At 46.3% G+C, this 19343-nt stretch overlaps 1 protein-coding gene across 10 annotated transcripts in view; it reads left to right on the forward strand.

Moving 5' to 3' along the window:
* CIT (citron rho-interacting serine/threonine kinase) overlaps window positions 1–19343 on the forward strand; it is a 149991-nt gene that overhangs the window by 50345 nt on the left and 80303 nt on the right. For all 10 annotated transcript variants that reach the window (XM_074356328.1, XM_074356329.1, XM_074356330.1 and 7 more), the window contains exon 10: window positions 5737–5920. In XM_074356328.1, the coding sequence (XP_074212429.1) occupies window positions 5737–5920 (184 nt within the window). The remainder of the gene's footprint in view (window positions 1–5736; window positions 5921–19343) is intronic.

Here is a 19343-nt window from a genome sequence, read left to right on the forward strand (position 1 = left end):
TTAATATCTTTAAAGGTCAGACCCTTGAGAATCGCTATTCTGTATGTTTCAGGCTATAGGCAACGTTTTTTTGCAGAAGGTGCAGAACCAGCAAGACTAAGCCTTGGAAGCAGAGCACAGGGTTAAAGTCAAAGGAACAGAGCTAATGTGGAGTCAGATTTGTTTTTTTCTGTTACACCTTCAAGGCCCAGCCGAGATTTCACTTTACTTCCCAGCCTCATTACCCGCAGCTTTCATGGGCTCCTGTTCCGTGGCTTTTCTAAAATAGCACTTATCCCCACTCCAGTCCATGAAGATACCTTTTAACTAACTCTTGAGATTCAATCACCTCCATGATACTTTCCTGCGGGAACGCACAAAACTCACTGTATCCCCATCGGCAAAACACAATGGCCATCACTCTGTTTATGTACTCTCCACTTGTCCCACCCACATCTTGACCTCCAAAGGACACAGATAGCCTCCTCTTCACTTACTTTGCAGTTCTGGGTTCATAATGTGGATAGGCACAGTCACGTCGGTGCCGCAGATTTTGAGGAACTGGAAGACAGCTAATTTGGGGGTAGTCTTCCTTTTAGATTTGAACATCTAATAAATCAGTTGAGTACTTTTTTTTTTTTTTTTTTAAAGGTGTGGGACATCATGGTAGATAGAATGAAGTTGAAAGTGTTTTTGACTTAATACCATTGACTGCCCACTGTGTTCCAGGCACGGTCTTGATTCGTGATATCATTACACGGTATTTATTTATGTGCCTTTGTCCTTTCTGACTATGTTGTCTGTTACTCATCTTCTGCCTCTGCCGTGCACAACTCAGCACCGGTGTCAGTAACCCACAGTGATGATTGAAAGTCATAGGAGTTTTATGACCTAGATCTAGGTTCAGGTTTTTGTTTTCAGTGCGCCAATTCTTCATGATTAGTTGGGTACTCTGAGTTTCCTACAGTGGCACATGGCATGAGATAGCCCATGAGGTCTGAGAATCTAGTTCCCACCTCCAAGGTTCTAGTTACTCATTCATTCCTTTAAGGTAGTCTATATTAAACCTTAAGCTAGGATGGATACTGTTCTAGGTGTTAGGTGTATAATAGTAAACACAGCATAGTCTTTCCCCCCATGGAGCCTGCGTTCCAGTGGGGAAAGCAGATGATAAACACTCGACCAACATCCGAAAATCTTTCGTGTTTTTAATAATAATGTTCGTCTGGTATGCCGACAAGTTAAAGGTTTGAATGGGATACATGGAGCTCGGTGGAGCATGTTAGAGACAAGTAGGGCCAAGAGGACGACTCCATTTGCTTCTTCTTTCCTTGCTTTTTTTTTTTGGTGTGTGGATATTTTTGAAGGCCATACTCCCTGCCCCCCTCCAAAGCTTTTAATGAATGTCAGGATTTTTAAAAATTGAGAATTTATAGGAGAGAGACTAACTACAGCTCTTAAAATAGCTCTTTCTTTCTGAAAGTCTTGTTCTGCCATCTATCTTAGAACTGGGGGAAAAAAAATCCCTCCAGAACTTAGTTGTGTAGCCCCTGCCACTAAGGAGAATGTGCCCCGATGTGACCTCAAGTGTAGGCTGATTTATTTAAAAAATACACAAGGAAGGGTTTTTTTTCGTATTTTTCCTACCAATGAACAGATCTTAATATATGACATCTTATTTGTCATTATTGAATGTAGTGGACACGTGGAGTGGGTGAGATGGTGATTTCATAATACTGTATCAGAAGATACTAATATAGGCACTCATTAACATATTTTTCAGACAGAACCATCACCGCTTTTAAAGCCTCTTCATTTAACTCAAATATCCATTAACTTTGTGGCCTGTAATGCTAGGTACTCTCTTTGCAAGAGCCATTTTCTAGTCATGTAATGATGTATCTGTTCAGCAGATACTTATTGTGCACCTACTGTGTGCCTGGCACCATGCTGTGTTCTTAGGTGCAGTGTGTATTGTACCCCCATAGATGCAAATCCAATGATTTCAGGGACATAATACCTTTTTTAAAGCAAAAAAAAAAAATTATGCTTTAGGAGGATTAAAAAAGGGACTTTTCCCATAAGGTACAAGCAAAAGGAGAATTAACCCCCCCCCCAAGATAGGTATGGTCACATACTTTTTAGTCTTTAGATTATACAGTCTTTTAAAAAGTGGCGTCCAAATTTGGAGCTAGTTCTCTATTCTCCTTCTGGCGCTCTTACTGGAGGTGTATTGAACCTTCTCCTTCTTTGTCTCTGTGTATTGCATTCTCTGTGAGCATTCCTTCAGCTGTAGCATGCTCACAGATCACCTGGGGATCTTGTTAGAATGCAGGTGCTGGTTCAGCTGGCATAGCGTAGGGCCTGAGATTCTGCATTTCTCAGCAACTCCCTGGTGATGCTGATGCTGCCAGCCTACAGGTCAGACCATGGGTCTATGTGATTTCCTCAGCTCTAACTGCTAGTTCACTAAGTTCCTCTTCAGCTGTGTCTCATCTACATAAAGCATCCACTGAGTTTCAGACTTTAAATTCAGCAATCCTACTCTTCATTTTTTAACGTTCTATTTGGTTCCTTTCAGATGTGCTTTGTTTTTTCTATAGAGTACCTTGTTCTTTTATTAGAATTTCTTACTCATTTACCTTGATAATAAATTACAATTTATTTTATGGTCCATTTTAGATTGTTCTCTTATCTGCAGTTTTTGGGGAGCTGATTCTCCTACTTCTTGTATCTGCTGATGCTCCTTCATGGTAGCTTGGGTGGTTTCTTTTCCCTTATTGTGTGTAGTTGTTTGTTTTTACTTTTTTTTTTTTAATTGTGAACTCATTTCTAATTGTGTGTGTGTGTTTGTGTTAGAGAGAGAGAGAGAAATAGAGAGAGAGATTGAGAGATCAAGAGAGAGTCCTGTGTGCCTTGGGTTGTGAATGTGGCCCTAAGTTTTTCTCTACTTGTGTCTGCCAGTTTCCTAAGGGATCCTGGACCGATACTGATGCTAATTTCTTGGTGTATCGTTCCCATACCATGCAGAATACTGTAAATGCAGACATCCTGCCTGGGGCTGCAGTTTTAATAGCTGCCCTGTTTCTTTCCTCCTAAAAGGCCCTGGACAAGGCTGAGCATCCATCACTTTCTGGCGGGTTGAGAATTTCCAGTTCCCCCACTTCTCTTTGGCTTGAAGCTGTGACTCTTTCCCCTGCCCAAACGTGGCCCTCAGAAGCCCTTTACAGAGTTTCCTGTTGTTCCCAACTGACTACCTGTCTAGAGGGTTACTGTCCCTAGCTTTTCGTCTGTCCTGTGAATACCTCACCTGTCACCAGCTGGGGTATTTCATTTTGACTTCTGTCCCCTTTTATTGAAGGTTACCCGGCCCTTTTTCTCATCCTGATCACATGGGCTAGCCTTGAACGTGACAGTTTTAAAGAAGGATCTTTATAGTACGGAATTTCTCAGTTGTAATTATTTCACGGAGGGTGGCTCCTGCCCCTGTGTTAATCATGTTTCTCACACAGAAATGGAATTCTGTTTCAGTCTCCCAAAGATAAATTAGTTTATAGTGGAAAAAAAATTTAAACTTCTGCTAGGAATGAAATGCTATGATTGACAAACATCCACATGAGTGCGTCTGTGCAGGAAAGAGGAAGTAACACAGATTCTGCTGTATCTCACTGCAGGGTCTGTCATAAACATCCATCTCGCGTGAGCAATAACAATAGCAGGTAATCTTGATGGAGTGTTCACTGTATGCTAAGAACTGTGCTAATAAGCACTTTATATAGGTTTGGTTTTTTTTCATTTACACTTCCCAGTAGCCCTTTGAGGAAGTTATCTCTGTGTTGAAACTGAGGCTCAGAAGTTAAGGGACTTCCCCAAGGTCACAGTGCTGGTAAGTGGTGGAGCTGGGGTTTGACCTAGTCAAAGTATGTGCCATTAACCGTGATACTTCCATATTGATGCCACCTGCATCTCTCTCTCCACACATTTCCTCAGTCATTCTCTGAGTTTCCTTTATTTTGAGGTGGAAAACTTCTCTTTTTTATCCTTAATGAGATGTAATTTCCATTAAAAAGTGGGGGTTTTTTTGCTTAATAAAAAAGGTATTGTGTAATTGAAATCTGATTGGATTGAAGCCTGTGTTGATGGAGGTACACATGGCAAGTGGGCTGAAGCATTCAGTGTAATTTTTCTTCCCATCAACTAGTTTTTAAAGAGTTAAGCAAGTAGATTCTGAGACTAACAGGGAAGATCGATATTCCTTGAGAGCTTAGAGGTGTTAAATAATTTTCTGGTGGTGCACATTTTCCATTTTTCATCTCCTGCCACATCTCAGTGCACCTGAAGTTCTGAGAATGTTCTTTTTGCATTTCCCGGCAGCTGCCAGACCTGCTCATTCTGGCTCCATCCCCGCTCCACATCCCTTTGCTGCTCCATCTACTCCCTGACGCCTCTGTCGCTGTCGCTGCTTCCCCATGTTGTTGTTGTCGTCAGGGAACTTTGAAAACAGCCAGATTCTTGGAGTCTGTCAGCGGAAAACAGACTGCTGCTCCTATCTGGTATACCAAGCTCTGTCCAGAAAACAAGGGGTTAAAACCAGTGCCTGGGCCGGGAAGGGCCACGGCAACTGTTCTAGGGGGCGCTCGTGAGGGCTCTGGCCGTGACTCATGCTGCTCTGTCACTCAGATCAGCATTGGCCCCTGCCACGCAGGCGGCCAGGTGGGGTTCCGGCCAGAGCACGCACAGAGTGGGGAGCATGAAGCCTGCACTGCGGGGGATGTGATGCCCAGCTCGCCAGCCACAGACGCCTCTGCCCGCAGCCATGGCAGCGCTTCTGGCTGGCGACACCCCCGGGAGCCCACCACAGTGGGCAGCCTCCTGGTGACTGATGGACAAGTGTCCACCTCCCTCACTGAGAGAGCTTAGTAGGTCCACAGGAAGTGGAGAAGATGTAAGACGCCCCTAGCTGGGAGTCATGCCTTAACGAGGTAGGACGCAGCCGTCCGTCCACACCGTCAGCGCTCAGGGGTGCTGTACATCGTCGGGAAGAACTTTATTTGGCTGGTTGTTCCATTATGCTGATTAAACTGCAGTGGATTCAGGGGGCATGATGGATCTGGGGAGGAGGAATAATGAGCTTAAAAAAAAAAGTGGTTCCTAAGAGCTCTGAGTATACTCATCTGGATATGATTGGGCTAGACTGCAGTGCTGTCCTAACATGAGTTACATGCCTTCTAAATCCTCTCTCCAGCTCCTGCCTTTCACTCCGGTTAATCCATTAAATGTAGAAATTCCATCTTATCCCACTGATGAGCCCTAAACATTAATAATTGGGACCTGCCTGGAAGAGGAAGGGGATAGGTTTAGGTTAGCCGGCACGCCGGTGCCAGCCAGCTGATGCTCCGTAGCAGCATTCTGGAAACATCAGGGAGGAGCGGCTGGCTCAGATGAGTTCCCCAAGTGCTGTCGTCCACCAGGTGACCTGTTCGAGTTTACCCTTCGGTTTCCCCCCTGGCGGGGAAGGTAGCCTGTCTGCGGGTTGGTGGCCATGTTGGCAGGGAAGGGGTTAATCTCTTGTTGCTGTAAGAGCGAGCTAGCGAGGCTGGGTCTGCCTGTGTGTGAGCCAGATTGAAGGCAGGCGCTGCAGTGCCCCCGGGAACGCTGAAGGAGTGAGGCGGTTTTCTTCTCCGCAACAGTGTTGAATCCGTCTGAATTTCTCTCTCCCCCCCACCCCACCCCTCCTTCTTGTTTTTCTTTAACCAGCTCCTCCCCCCTTCGTTCCCACCCTCAAGTCTGACGATGACACCTCCAATTTCGATGAACCAGAGAAGAATTCATGGGTTTCATCCTCTCCGTGCCAGCTGAACCCCTCAGGTTTCTCGGGCGAAGAACTGCCGTTTGTGGGGTTTTCGTACAGCAGGGCTTTGGGAATTCTTGGTAGATCTGAGTAAGTGAAATTTTGACTTTTCTAAGGGACCTGCATTGATGCGAGGCAGACAGAGCCCAAAGGTGGTGGTGGTGGTGGTGGTGGTGTTAGGGTTGGGGGAGTGTAGTGGAGAGAAGGTGCTAATCTGATCAGCCTGCATTTGGAAAGCAGTGTACCTGTTTGGGCTTTGGTGGGGTAGACTGTTAATATTCTCAGCTTGCTGTGTGTGAGGTACCTCTTCCTGCCCGTAGCATCATAATTGTCAATTGGGTACTTAGGGTTAGTTTCCCGTCTTTGGTCTTCTCTAGAGGGGAGGAAAGAGAGGAGATACCTTGCAGTGCAGATCCTTGGTGAAAGGAGAGATGTGCAGGGTTAAGATGAGCTGTCTTATCTATTTATCCATCTATGTATCCATCTCTCTCTCAGGTGGGTGGAGGGAGGTTGCTATCTTGGCAGTACTGAAAGAATCCTAAAATCCATTTCTCATAAGCTAAGGGTTTCCTGATGTGGTTAGTTGAGCTGCAAGTGGCTGTACCAGGGCTCTAATGGAGAGATGGTACCCGGCTCTGCTCGAAGTCTGCTGCAAGATCAGGGATCTAGCAGCTGAGCCCCTGTGAGCTGGCACAGCACTAGCGGCCAGAGAGAGCCCCGTTACTGTGAGCCACCGGGAGGAAGTGTGATGTAGCCGAGTCACTGATTCACAGAAGCTGGGCTTCGCGGCAGGTGGTGGGGGAGCAAACAAACCGGGAGGCTAGAAAATGGAAGTATAAATGTTACTGTAAACCTCTTGACATGATTGGTCTTTCTCCATTCTTGAAAAAGCTAATGAAAAACGCTTCAGTACGGCACTTGGGACTGGGGGGTGCAGGTTCCTGGCTTCCAGCCTCCTGGAATTCCTCTAAAATGCAGCAGCCTCTGTGATTGTGAGAGCTCAGTGTCTGGCTTCGTTGTCCTGATCGGATGACATTCAGTGCTCAGGGGTGCAAGTTCCCCGGGAAGGTCTTGGGCCAGCTGTTTTATTCCCCCATTGCCCCAGCTCCCTCACTTGGAGGCTCTTGGGGTAATGTTGGCCGATTAGTCGCTGCCCACTTACTGCATAAGCAGAATTTGATTTTCTCCTTGGCAGCATTTATTCCCGATTTGTTGTGCTTGTAGCTCAGATACCGATTTGAAGGGATGGCATGGGGCTTCTTGGATGCTCTCTTCCCATGGGTGCTATTGTGACATGTTCCTGAAAAGATTTCAGACTATTTTGGGGCAACTGGGCACTTGATGAGAGAGGGCTGTGGACTGTGATAGAATTTGAGAGAGCTTTTTTTGCACTGAAAGATACTGAGCTGACCCTTCTTTCCTCCCTCCCTGAGAGCTGGGATTAAAATCTGGGGTTGGGTTTTGGTGGTGGTGGCTGTACCTTTCAGGCTAATTTGCTCTGCAGCCTCAAAGCAATCTGGATGATAGGAGGAGAGGCAGAAAGCTAACTAGCTGTTGAATGTGCCGTCGGATGGATTGGAAATGGCCTGGCAGGGCCGGGAGCTTTTGCACTGGCATCGAAGGGCTGGGCAGAATTGGAGGCCTGAGGTTAAAAGGATGCTTGGTTAGTGGGCAGCTTAACCTTGACACACACAGCACCCTGAAGGTCACCAGTCAGACTGGACAGAGATGTGTGGAGAGTTCTAGTTCTGGTTAGTAGTGGGCTAGCTGGGTCAGAATGGAAGCTTGCCTGGGGTGCTAATCAGTGATCTGAGAAACCAGAAGGACTTCAGGGCAAAGGCAGAAAGATGTGGGTCTCAGGCATTGCAATTAATCCAAAGCAGTGTGTGATTAATTGCTTATTTTTCAGGAAGACTGTAATTGCATCTCTTTGCTTCTCCCAGAAAGCTCAGTTAAGGGAGCCCTCTGACAGGGGCATCTCAGGATTAGGGCCTAGGCACTCGATAAATATTTGTTGATTTAATTTACTCATGATCCTTTCCCCCAGATTGTGTTTGTATTACTCGCTGTGTTTGAAGACAGGCTATTTCACCTTGGGTAGTTCACAATATATCTCTAGAGTATAAAATGAGCTTCTGTTCATGCTTATGACTAAGATTCTCATCAAAAAAAAAAAAGTCCATGCAAACAAAACTGTGTATTTCTTATCTGGAAGATGGAATCAAAGTATTCCTGTTTTTGGTTGGTGGGGGGACGTTAATGCCCTTTCCCTGGCAATTTGGGGTTGGAATCAGAAAGATTGCCTTTCATCTTGTATTTGTTAATGTGATCTTGCTGTCAGATTTGTTTACTCTGCCACGGGCAGCCCTACGGGTGAAACCTACAGCATCATTTTAGAAATTCACTCCACCTGTTGGATGTAGGTGACCCTGGATGTACTGGATCATCATTATTTAGAAATTCAATTAAAAAGATGCAGCGATAAAATTACCTAGAAGCCCCATGCAGTTTTGTTAACATACAGTTACAAAATCCGTTTGGAGGTGGGGAGGGAGGCGTTTGCTGGGGATACCACCATCGCCACCAGGGACCTGGTGTTTCTTCCTGAATTTCTCCTCCTCCCCTCTCTGTTTCAGCACCACAGGTTTTTATTTACACGCGTTGATTACCTGTGCTGTTACTCACTCTTCACGCCACTGGGGAAACTGCAGATGCGCTGGGGAGAACTGACCCCAGATCTGTTACCAGTGAATCGAATGAAATGTTCAGAGGTGGAGCTGAATGAATGAGGAATTTTCACGGAGACTCTGGCAGTGAGAATGATTTTAATTGTTGAAATCGCTCATCACTTTCTAGGATCCATTTTTGGGACCCCAGACTATTTTTAAGCCAGCCACTGACTGCATCATTATTTTAGGTTTAACAAGACTCTTGATCTCAGCATTCTGTGTCTGAGGGGTAGTGGGAATTCCTTGCAGCTTGAGCTGGAGGGAGCAGGAGAGATTCTCCAGAACTAGTTCTGGTTGTCTTTGGGGTGGGATTATGGCAGAGTCAGTGCTGCAGAGTGTGTGTCTGGTGCCTCTTTCTTTTTAACCAACAATAACCCAAATCATATCTCCAAGCTCTGAATGCCTAGGTGTTCATCTGAGCCTCTGTTTGCTCGAGTTTTTACAATAGTTGAGGGTAGTAACAGAAATCAGTGTGTTAAAGGTTTAAAAACATAATGGATTCCAGCCCTCCTCCCTCCTCTGTCAGCATGGGGTACATTTTGTTAGGTCCCTCTCCTTCCTAGAAGCCAAGCATTTCTGCAGACATTCAATATAAACTCTAGGAGGAAAAAGCCAGTTGGTTTTATGTTTTGTGTTAGTTTTTACACATGCTGGTTTGATGCTTTTGGAGAAGTTGGAAATCTTAAAGGACCAATGGGATCTCAATAAGACTGGAATCTGTGGGATGGCAGTGTCTGAATAGGCTATTTTTAGGATGGGGGCTCTTCTCTTTGACTCAGGGCTTTTTCCTTTCCTTTTGGGTGGATCTGAAAAATTTATTTTTGGAGCCAGCCATCCAAACACTGCAGAAGAATGAAAAATGGCTGCCACCAGTGCTGTTCCAGATTTTCAGAGAACCAGTTTCTGGTGTTTCTTTCTTGCCCTACTGGAGTCTCTTTGCATGTCTGTGTCCTCGACTGTAAAGGGAGGTAATCCTGATCCCTGCCTCTTGGGGCTGCTGGGAGCGTTATATGAAATAGGTAAAGCACTTGGTCTAGTACCTGGCACATGGAACAGTTGTATCGAATGCCCCCTATTATTATTACTAATGCACTAGTCTCTCTGTGTATGGTGTCCTTCTGTATATGTGAAGAAGATCTGGAAAGAACTTCGAGCAATCATTAAATAGTCCAAAGTCAGGCCAGACCAGAAACCCAGCTTCCCAGGCCCTGAGGATTTTCTGTTAGAGATGCTTTGAACATTCCTGACCTCCCACAAGTTGATAGGCAGTTGCCAAGTACCTGCAGGTTAACAATGAAGGTTGTTGGGGTGGAGTGGACTGGAGGACAGAATGAGAAGGCCCAGTTCCAGAACAGTTTCTTTCCCATCAAGTTGAATAAATCAAAACTTATACGTGTGAAATGCTTCACAGGACACACAACGCCTTGACTGCAGAGTATCACATACACACTGGGTAGCTAGCTGCTTTAGGAGAGTCAGAGAGCCAGGCCCAAAGTCCAGCACGGGGGCCCCTTAATGGGTCCTGCCAGCTCCCAGTTCTCGCCAAAGAGCTATGCTGGTCTTCACTGGCACGTCTGTCTGCTTCTCCACATCGGCTGTCATCTCAAGGGCAGGGCTGGGTCTTGTTCCTCCTGGTTTCCCTTGAGCATAGGACATTGCAGACCCTCAGAAAATACAGGTGTTAGAACCCAGCTTATAAGCAGGCTAACGGGAGGCACAGAGAGATGAAGCAACTTGCCCAAGGTCATGCAGCTCCCCGTGGCTCAGCCAGACTTGAACCTAAGCAGAGTGGCTCCAGGGTCTCTTAGCTACAGTGCCCTGCCGCAGACAGGAGAAATCGGGAAATTCGTGTAGGGGCCCCAGGTTCACATGCTTGTCAGAAGCAGAGGCCTGTGGTGGGCAGTGCCGGGCAGTGGGGGTGGTGTGGGGACCGGTGAGAGCTGCTGGGCAGTCAAAAGGCTGGGTTTTGTTTTCAATTTCTGCTAGTTTATTGAGTAGGTAGGCTGTATAGCTCTTGGATTTTTCTAATTTTTTTCCTGTTTTCGTTTAGAGACTTCACCAGGGTGTGTGTGTGTGTACGTAAGCACGTGCAGGCACACTCTCTCCCTACAGTTCTTATTTGCATGAGGGTGAGCATGGTGAGGACAGGGCACTGCACTGACCTTGCTGTCCACTCCGAATCGATCCAGATCATTCTAATGGCTGCAGCCCTCAGTTGGATGAGTCTGTGATCTGTGTCAGTTACCATTCACATTTTGTGCTTGTGTCAGCCTCCGCCATCCACCCTGTGACGGCTTATCCCAGTGGAGACGGCCTGGGCTCTCCAATCAGCCCCACTTAACTTTTCACTGAAAGACCCGGGAGAGTGGGGGAAACTTCCCTTCAAAAGCCTTTTCTCTCCACCTCCAGCCCGAGGCTGTGTCATTGAATGTAGGACCTCCAGACCCTTAGCGCAAACAGCCTCCTCTGTGTTTGGAGGGTTTGAACAGGAGCAGAATCCACTCTGCTTCACAAAGGTGTGCAGCCTGTACTTCCCAAAGAAGTTACAGACCTTTAACTAGCTTCTTCCTGTGGTCACCGCCCCCAAGTGCCCTGGGTGGTTTCCATTCCACTAGGCATCCAACCCTGGCCTCTGGGCATCGGGTTGGGTTTTCTCCTCTTGCTCAGTTTCTTCTTCCTCTTAGCCAAGCACGTCCTGTTCTCCTCGCCTTATTCTGTTCTCTATTTAGACTGTGCGTGCTTGCCTGGCAGGCCTGGCAGGACCGCTCTGCCGCCTTCTCATTTGTCTTAAAGATACCTTTAGGAGATCTAATCTAAACGATCCCAGCCCAGTCCCGAAGATTAGGCTCCAAAAGATCTGTCAAGTGCATACTTCGCTGGCCTACACATGCTGATTTGCATGGTTGCCTCAGATCCCTTAAGAAGACAGTAATTGACTAAATGGTGCTGTATGTTCTCAATCTCGGTGCCAGTTTGGCAACCGTCCCTTCCCCTAAATGAATTTCTCTCGGTTCTCTCCGTTTCATTGGTCTCGCGGCTCCTGACCTTTCTCACCTTCCTTTCTCTGACGAGCTCCCTAAAACAATAGCTTCTACCTAGTGCCTGTTTTTCAGCCTCTTTAGCTCTACAGCAGTTACTGTCTCAGAAGCCACAGATCCCACCCAGCCACTGAATTTAGTGGTTTCTGCCTTGTCACATGGTGCCATTAGTTGCCACATTTGTCTTGAAACTTTCTACTCCTCTTCCACCTGGTGGAAGCTTGGTTTTCCCTCCTATGTCTCCGAGTGCCGTTCTCGCTCTTCGGTGGCTGTCATCCTCTGTGTCAGGTCCTCGAGATGTGCCATCCCCTGAAGTTCCACCCCTAGTTGTCTCTCTCCTCTTATTGGTGATCACGTTCAGGTCCTTGACTTTAACTCTCATTTCCGCAAGGCCTTCCTCCCAGCATGCCCTCTTCACCATCACTGGGACGTCCCATCAGCTTCTCACCATCCCTGTCCCCTGTTCTCAGCACACATAGACTCAGTTGCTTGCGCCATAAGCCACTAGGTGCCAGTTTTGTTTTCCTCATTTCATTTAAGAAACTATCACTGTCTCTGCCTTTCTAGGCAAGAAAACTGAGTCATCTTCAGGTATTTTTCATCTCCCCGACCATCTCGTCAGTTGCCGGGTTTTCTACGTTGTGTCTCTAGGACGACACTGGCATCCGTGCCCATTTTTCTGTCCCCACCACCTCCCCTCATTGAGTCCTGCTTGGACTGTTGCAGTAGCCTCCTGATGGATTCCTCTGCCTCCAGTTTTCCCAGCTCTAATCCGTTCTCCACAGAGGGTGGAATTCTTCCAGAGCACAAGTTGGATGATGTCATTCTCCTGCTCAGACCTTCAATAGCATCACGACGTGCACAGAATTAACGACCACTCCTGAACTTGGCATTCAAGCTTGGGGTGCCAAGACCCTAGCCTGCCTTCTCACCCATACCCCCTTCTTGTCCCCTGTGTGTGGCCAAGCCACTCAGTGCTCACTGAGCATGGGGACCGTGTTTCCCATCTTTTGTGTGAAATAGTGCCTTGCCTCTGGCAGGTCTTCAATGAATGTTTGTCAAATTGAATTAGAAGTGGCCAGGACGATGCCAGTTCTGCACAGTTTCTACAGCTGCTAGTGGAAGCTGTCCTCTGTTGAGCACTTCCTGTGTGCCCAGAACTGTGCTGAATGCCTCTTGACATGTGTTGTCTCACTGAGTCCTCACAATCTCACCATAACTCTGTGAGGTAGCTGGTATCGTCCCCATTTTACAGAGGAGGACACTGAGGCTGACAGTACTCAGGTTTTGCGGGTAGTAACAGATCTGAGCTGTAGACCCAGAGGCTGCCCCCAGGACCACTGCACTACCTGCTTCGAACCATCCTGACTTTGCTAGATTGTGTAGGATCGACGGACTAGCCTAATAATAAAGGTGAGAGAGCTGACTTTCCTGAGGACTAACCATACCAGATACTATGCTAAGGGCTCAACAGACATTCTTACTTCATCCCAGCAATAACCCATCGTTATACAGATGAGGAAACTGATCAGGAAGCCTGGATTACTTCCTAAGGTCAAGCACCATGTATGTGGCACAGGAAGGCCAACTTTTCCAACTTTTACCTTTAGAGCGGTTGTAAGCCTTCTTTATTTGGGGTGGGGAAAGACTATTGCACCCTTGTTGCAAGTCTAGGCTTTGGAATCAGGTAGATGTGGGTTCAAGCCTAGTCTCCACCCCTCACCAGTGTGAACAAGGCCCTTCACCTATCAGCATCAGTTCCCTTCTGTATACAGTGGGGATTATTTCTGCCTATCTGCTAAGTCTGTTGTGGGGACACGTGGAGCATGTAGTGTTAGTGCCTGGAGCAGAGTAAGTGTTCATCTCCTATTTGCCAGTGTTATTTAGGGGTAAAGATGGGCCTAGGGGTGTTTTTGAGTCTCTTTTCTTCCCTTCTGCACTTTATAATGACATCTTGCTGGTTTCTGCCCATTGAGAGAATCAGGCTCCACGTGGGGTGCCTGACAGATGTCCTAATATCTTCATCCAATTTTTGACTCAGAATGGAGTCCGTGACATGTTGGTTTAGCTGGCACCTTCTGTAAAACCCACTCAAGGCTCCTGATAGGGCCTAGAGCCAGTGGGGTCTGGAACTTGGTGCTGGGCAAGGTGGAAGTACACTGTGCCCAGCCTGGAGGTGATGCGCTCCCACCCACCCTCTAGTGCTTCGTGTCCCCTGGATGGGACAGCACGTGTGTCCTTGTGACATTGCTAAGTTGTACATTGTTCATTCATTCAACAAATACATAGTTCTAGGCCTTGAGGTATAATGGAGCAAGACACATAAGGTTCCTGCCCTCGAGAAGCTAGCATTCTGCGCAGGGAGACAGAGGATCAGTAAGTTCATGAACAAGAAATTTTTCAGATGGTGGTAAAGGCTCTGAAAAAATCAGAACCTGGATGGGGAATGACTGGGAATGACCACTTTAGTCCCAGAAGCCGGGACTAGCCTGTGAACAGAGAGTACGTTGGAGCAGCCAGAGTGTGGAGATGCCCAGGGGAAGTGGTCCAAGAAGAGGTGGGCGGGGCCTTCACTTTTGGATTTTGCGCCATTTGCAATGAGCAAGTAGCCTTTGCAGGATTTTGAGTAGGGAGGTGGAATATCTGGCTCTCATTTTGCAGAGGGGTCCTCTGATCGTTGTGTGGTGGACAGTAGGGGGACGAGAGTTGGATTTGGGGAGGTAAGTTAGGTTTCTGCAGCCATCCAGACAGGAGAGGAAGATATGTCAATGAAATTCACCTGCAGAACTAGGCACTGACTTACTGGTGCGACTATATTAGAAATCGTGTCAACAATATTTTTATTAATAACATTTTAAATAAATGAATCTTGAGTCATTCTAAAGCAAATGCTCAAATTCAGCTGGAGACAACTGCTGAGTGTGTGTGTGTGTGTGTGTGAACGTGTGAGTTTGTGGTGTGTGTGTGGGTTGGTGAGGGGGTGCCCCAAAGCTAGCAGGCTTCAGAAACTCTTCAGGAGAGTGGTACTTTTGATGTAGTGGTCCCCCCCTTATCCGCAGGGAATGTGTTCCAAGACCCCCAATGGATGCCTGAAACCGCATATAATACCAAACCCTCTGTATATACATTTTTTTCCCTGTATATACCTATGATAAAGTTTATAAATGGGCACACATAAGAGGAAATCAGAATTGCCGTGAAACCACTACTCTTGGGCTTCGGGCCATTATTAAGTGTAATAAGGTTTATTTGAACACAAGCACTGGGATACTGTGACGGTCGATCCAATAACTGAGTCGGCCAGCGGGCAGTGTGTACAGCGTGGATATGATGGAGAAAGGGATGAATCACGTCCCGGGCAGGACAGCACAAGGTTTCATCGTGCTGCTCAGAACGGTGCTCAATTTAAAACTTGTTTATTTCTGGAATTTTCAATTTAGTATTTTTGGCCCACAGTTGACCATGGGTAGCTGAAACCATGGAAAGCGAAGCCGTGGATAAGGGGGGGGACTCCTTGCATTTCCAAGTGTTCATGATGGACACTGGGGCATGTCTTTAAATGGGCTTCTCACGTTAGTTCATAAATTTCAGAATGCTCAATCTTAAAAGCCAATGTATTTTTGGAACAGAATGCTGATGAGTGTCTTATTTTTTGCACTGTATTACATCTTGCACTTGCATGTATTTTTAGTGCCGTTGGCCATAATTAAGGTAGAGTCCTCAGCTGAGCTAATTTCGAGTCCCTTGTTTTAGCCTCAAGTCCCCGTTCTTGGTTATCTTGAGAATATTTGTGGTTGTGATCTATGTGATCTGTGACTTGGTGGCATCTGTTGCAGGCTTGGGGTCCTCTTCCTAAGGAAATAAATGGATGCCCGATGCTTTATTATTACAGCAGTGATTAGCGAGCACTCAGCACACATATACCTTCTTTCAGGTTGGAAGGACAGATTGTTTTTCTCTTTTGATACGAAGTATTCTGTCGATAGCTTTATTAAGGAATTTTTTTCTTGAGTTATGCGAGTTATTTCTAGACATTGAGAAAACTGCATTTGTCATTTTCACTTAAATGTGGAGGTTACACATAAAGCAGTTTTTAGGTCACATCTAACACATTTTAAGGCGACGTTCTTTCTGGTGCAGCCGTTAACGGCCAAGCCCAGCCCTCCTGCTGTGTCCTGTGGCACTACCTCTGTTAATACTCTTTGGGCCTCTATCATTATAAAGCAGATGTGTATATCAGGGAGAGATGTTGATTTCAGAGTAAATTTTTCTAGAAAAACAGAAGCTGGGGAAAAAAAATAAAAGGAAAACCCAAACTTGGCTTGGTGCTTGACGAGACAGCACTGCTGTGTGTGGGTGCGTGGCTGCAGGCACCCGAGGCTCAGAAGCGCCTTTTCTCTCCATGGGGACAACTGGCTGTGCATCAGGGATGTGGCCAGGAGGAGCAGGCAAGCAAAGTGTGGGCAGGCTGCATGTTCTTTTATTAGCATCCTCATTGCGCTGCATCTCATCTAGCCCAGAGCATGAACCATCCTGGGCCTCTAAAATCTGTACCGTTTCCTAGTTAATTACCCCCCCCCCCCGAGACACCAAGCAATGGAGAAAGAGTTGCTCTTGTGAGTTGGTTGAGCTCTTTCTGTGGGTGGCTGTGGACTGACCTGGTGGATGGATGTTCTTGGGTCCCCGAGCTTGGAGTTGCCCTCCCAGCATTGAACGCAGCTGGTCATGGATAGAAGTTACCTTTCCTCGCGTGATCCATTTCCCAGTCCCCCATGAACTCGCTCCTCCGAGTCTCCGCACCACGTTTCTTGGATTATTTTTCTTGGGTTTGTCCAAGGCCGTTTGGCCGAGAAGCAGCAAGGTTGGGATTCCTACGGCTCGGGTTGCAGAGACCAACTTTGAACCAAAACCCAGCTCTTCTGCCTGCACCTGCACTCCAGTCATCTTAACATGGTTGACAGGAGAATGTCGAGGCCATAGGGCAAGCTATTCCATAGCCCCAGTGCCACAGGATAGTTGTATCCATCTCATAGAATTGTTGGCAGGATTCAGTGAGGTAACCCCTGAAGTACCAAGCACAGCACCTGACATAGTGCTCAGTAAATGGGCACTGTTGCTGATGACAGAGGTAGTGGCATGCATTCTCTCTTCCTCATTGCTACTTCTCTGAGGACAGGAACTGGGATTTCCTTAACTTGAGAGCCTCCATAGCAGAGCTTTGCAACTTGGTGCTGTTGACATGTTGGGCTGGACAGTTCTTTCTGTGGGGAGTTGTCCCGTGGATTGTAGAATATTGAGTGGCATCTCTGGCCTCCATCCACTAGATGTTAATAGCACTCCCATCCCCAGTCATGAAAGTCAAGAAAGTCTCCAGACTTTGCCAAACATCCGCTGGGGGTGGGGGTGGGGTGCAAATTTGCCCCTGGTCCAGAGTCTACAGGTAACTCTCGTGGGATCACAGGGTTTTTATATTCTCCCTACATAGAAGGGGTATATATCTATATATTTATTTTCTTCCTTCCTCCCCCCCCTTCCTTCCTTCCTTCCTTCCTTCTTCCTTCCTTTCCTTCTCTCTTTCTTTCCTTTCCTTTCTTTCTTTTCTTTCTTCCTATCTGTCTATTTATCTATCTGTCTAATCTGTCTTACCTGTCTTATCTATCTCACACTTACTCATAGAAGGTGGTCAGAAAATATAAGCATACCTTGGAGATACTACAGTATTCACTGCAATAAGGTGAAAATTGCAATAAAGCAAGTCACACACATTTTTTCGTTTCCCAGTGCACATGAAAGTTATGTTTATGTGATACCATAGTCATACTAAGTATGCAGTAGCATTATGTCTAAACAAACAATGTACATTCCTTAATTAAAAAACACTTTATTGCTGAAAAATGCTAACCACCGTGTGAACCTTCAGTGAGTCGTAATCTTTCTGCTGGTGGAGGGTCTTGCCTCCACGCTGGTGGCTGCTGGTGGTTATTGAAGGCTCGGGAGGCAATTTCTTAAAATAAGACAACAGTGAAGCTTGCCACATTCATTGATGCTTCCTTTCACAAACAATTTCTCTGCAGCCTGCCATGCTGTCTGATAGCATTTTACCCATAGTAGAACTTCTTTCAAAACTGGAGTTGATCCTCTCAAACCCTGCTGCTGCTTTTAGTTTCTATAGTCTTCTAAAACCTGTGTTGCATTTCAACAACCTTCACAGCATCTTCACCAGGGGTAGCTCCCACCTCGAGAAACCACTTTCTTTGCTCATTCATCAGAAGCAGCTCCTGAGCTGTTAAAGTTTTATCACGAGCCGGCAGCAATCCCGTCACACCTCCAGGCTCCACTTCTAATTCTAGTTTTCCTGCTGTTTTCCATCACATCTGCAGCTCCATCCTTCACTGAAGTCTTGAACCCCTCAAAGTCATCCACAAGGGTTGGAATCAACTTCTGTCAGACTCCTTTGAACTCTTTCTGTGAATTGCAGATGTTCTTAATGGCATCTAAAATGGTGATTTTCAGTTTACTTTGCCCAGATCCATCAGAGGAGTCACTGTCTATGGCAGATGTAGCCTTAGGAAATGTGTTCTTAAATAACATGACTTGAAAGTAGGGATTACTCCTTGGTTCATGGCTGCAGAATGGATGCTGGGCTAGCAGCCATGAAAACATTAACCTCCATGGTCCATCTCCATCAGGGCTCTTGGGTGACCAGGTACGTTGTCAGTGAGCAGTAGTTGTTTGAAAGAGATCTCTTTTTCTGAGCAGTAGGTCTCAACGGTAGGTTAAAATATTCAGAAAACCACGCTGTAAACAGATGTGCTATCATCCAGGTTCTGTTGTTCCATTTAAAGAATGCAGGCTGGGTAGATTTAGCCTAATTCTTAAGCGTCCTAGGATTTTTAGAGTGGTAAATGAGCCTTGGCTTCACCTTACAGTTGCCAGCTGCTTTAGTCCCTAACAGGAGAATCAGCCTGTCTTTTGAAGCCAGGCACTGACTGACTTCTCCTCTTCAGTTATGGGAGGCCGGAGGAGAGGGAGAGAGACAGGGGGATGGCCAGACGGGGGAGCAGTCAGAACACATATAACATTTACTAAGTTCACTGTCTTGTATGGGTGTAGTTTGTGGCACCCCCTAAACCATTAAAATAGTAACATCAAAGATCACTAATCCCAGATCACAGTGACAAACACAGTAATAATGAAAAAGTTTGAAATATTGTGAGAGTTGCCAAAATGTGACACTAAGAGAGAAAGTGAGCAAATACTATTGGAAACATGGCGCCAATGGACTTGCTCGATGCAGGGTTGCCATGAACCTACCATTTGTAAAAACAGACAAAAAACCCTCCCAATATCTGTGAAGTGTGATAAAGCAAAATGCAGTAAAATGAGGTATGCCTGTGTTGGTTGAAGTTTGAGACTTTTGAGAACAAAGGAAAATTCTGGCAACTCTTTCTTTAGTTAGCAGGTAGACTCTGTCTTATTTCCAGGTCAACAGAAATAGTTTCTTTGCTGTAATTCTGTGCCCATCACCCGTAGCTTTAGAGTTCCAACCAATTACAGATTTTTTTTTTTTGTACTTTCCTTTCCTTAAAGCAACAGTAGCATCAGCTCTTTAAATATCACCACCCTTGATGAAATGGTACTTTTCAGGATGATCTGAGCGTTGCTGCTTGAAGAGGACAGGGTTGCATTTGGTGACTGTCTGGTGGCTCTGGGGCCAGCTTTGGATCTAACCTCTCAAGCTGTGAT

The sequence above is a fragment of the Camelus bactrianus genome, chromosome 32, assembly GCF_048773025.1.
Source record: "Camelus bactrianus isolate YW-2024 breed Bactrian camel chromosome 32, ASM4877302v1, whole genome shotgun sequence".
Taxonomy (NCBI): domain Eukaryota; kingdom Metazoa; phylum Chordata; class Mammalia; order Artiodactyla; family Camelidae; genus Camelus; species Camelus bactrianus.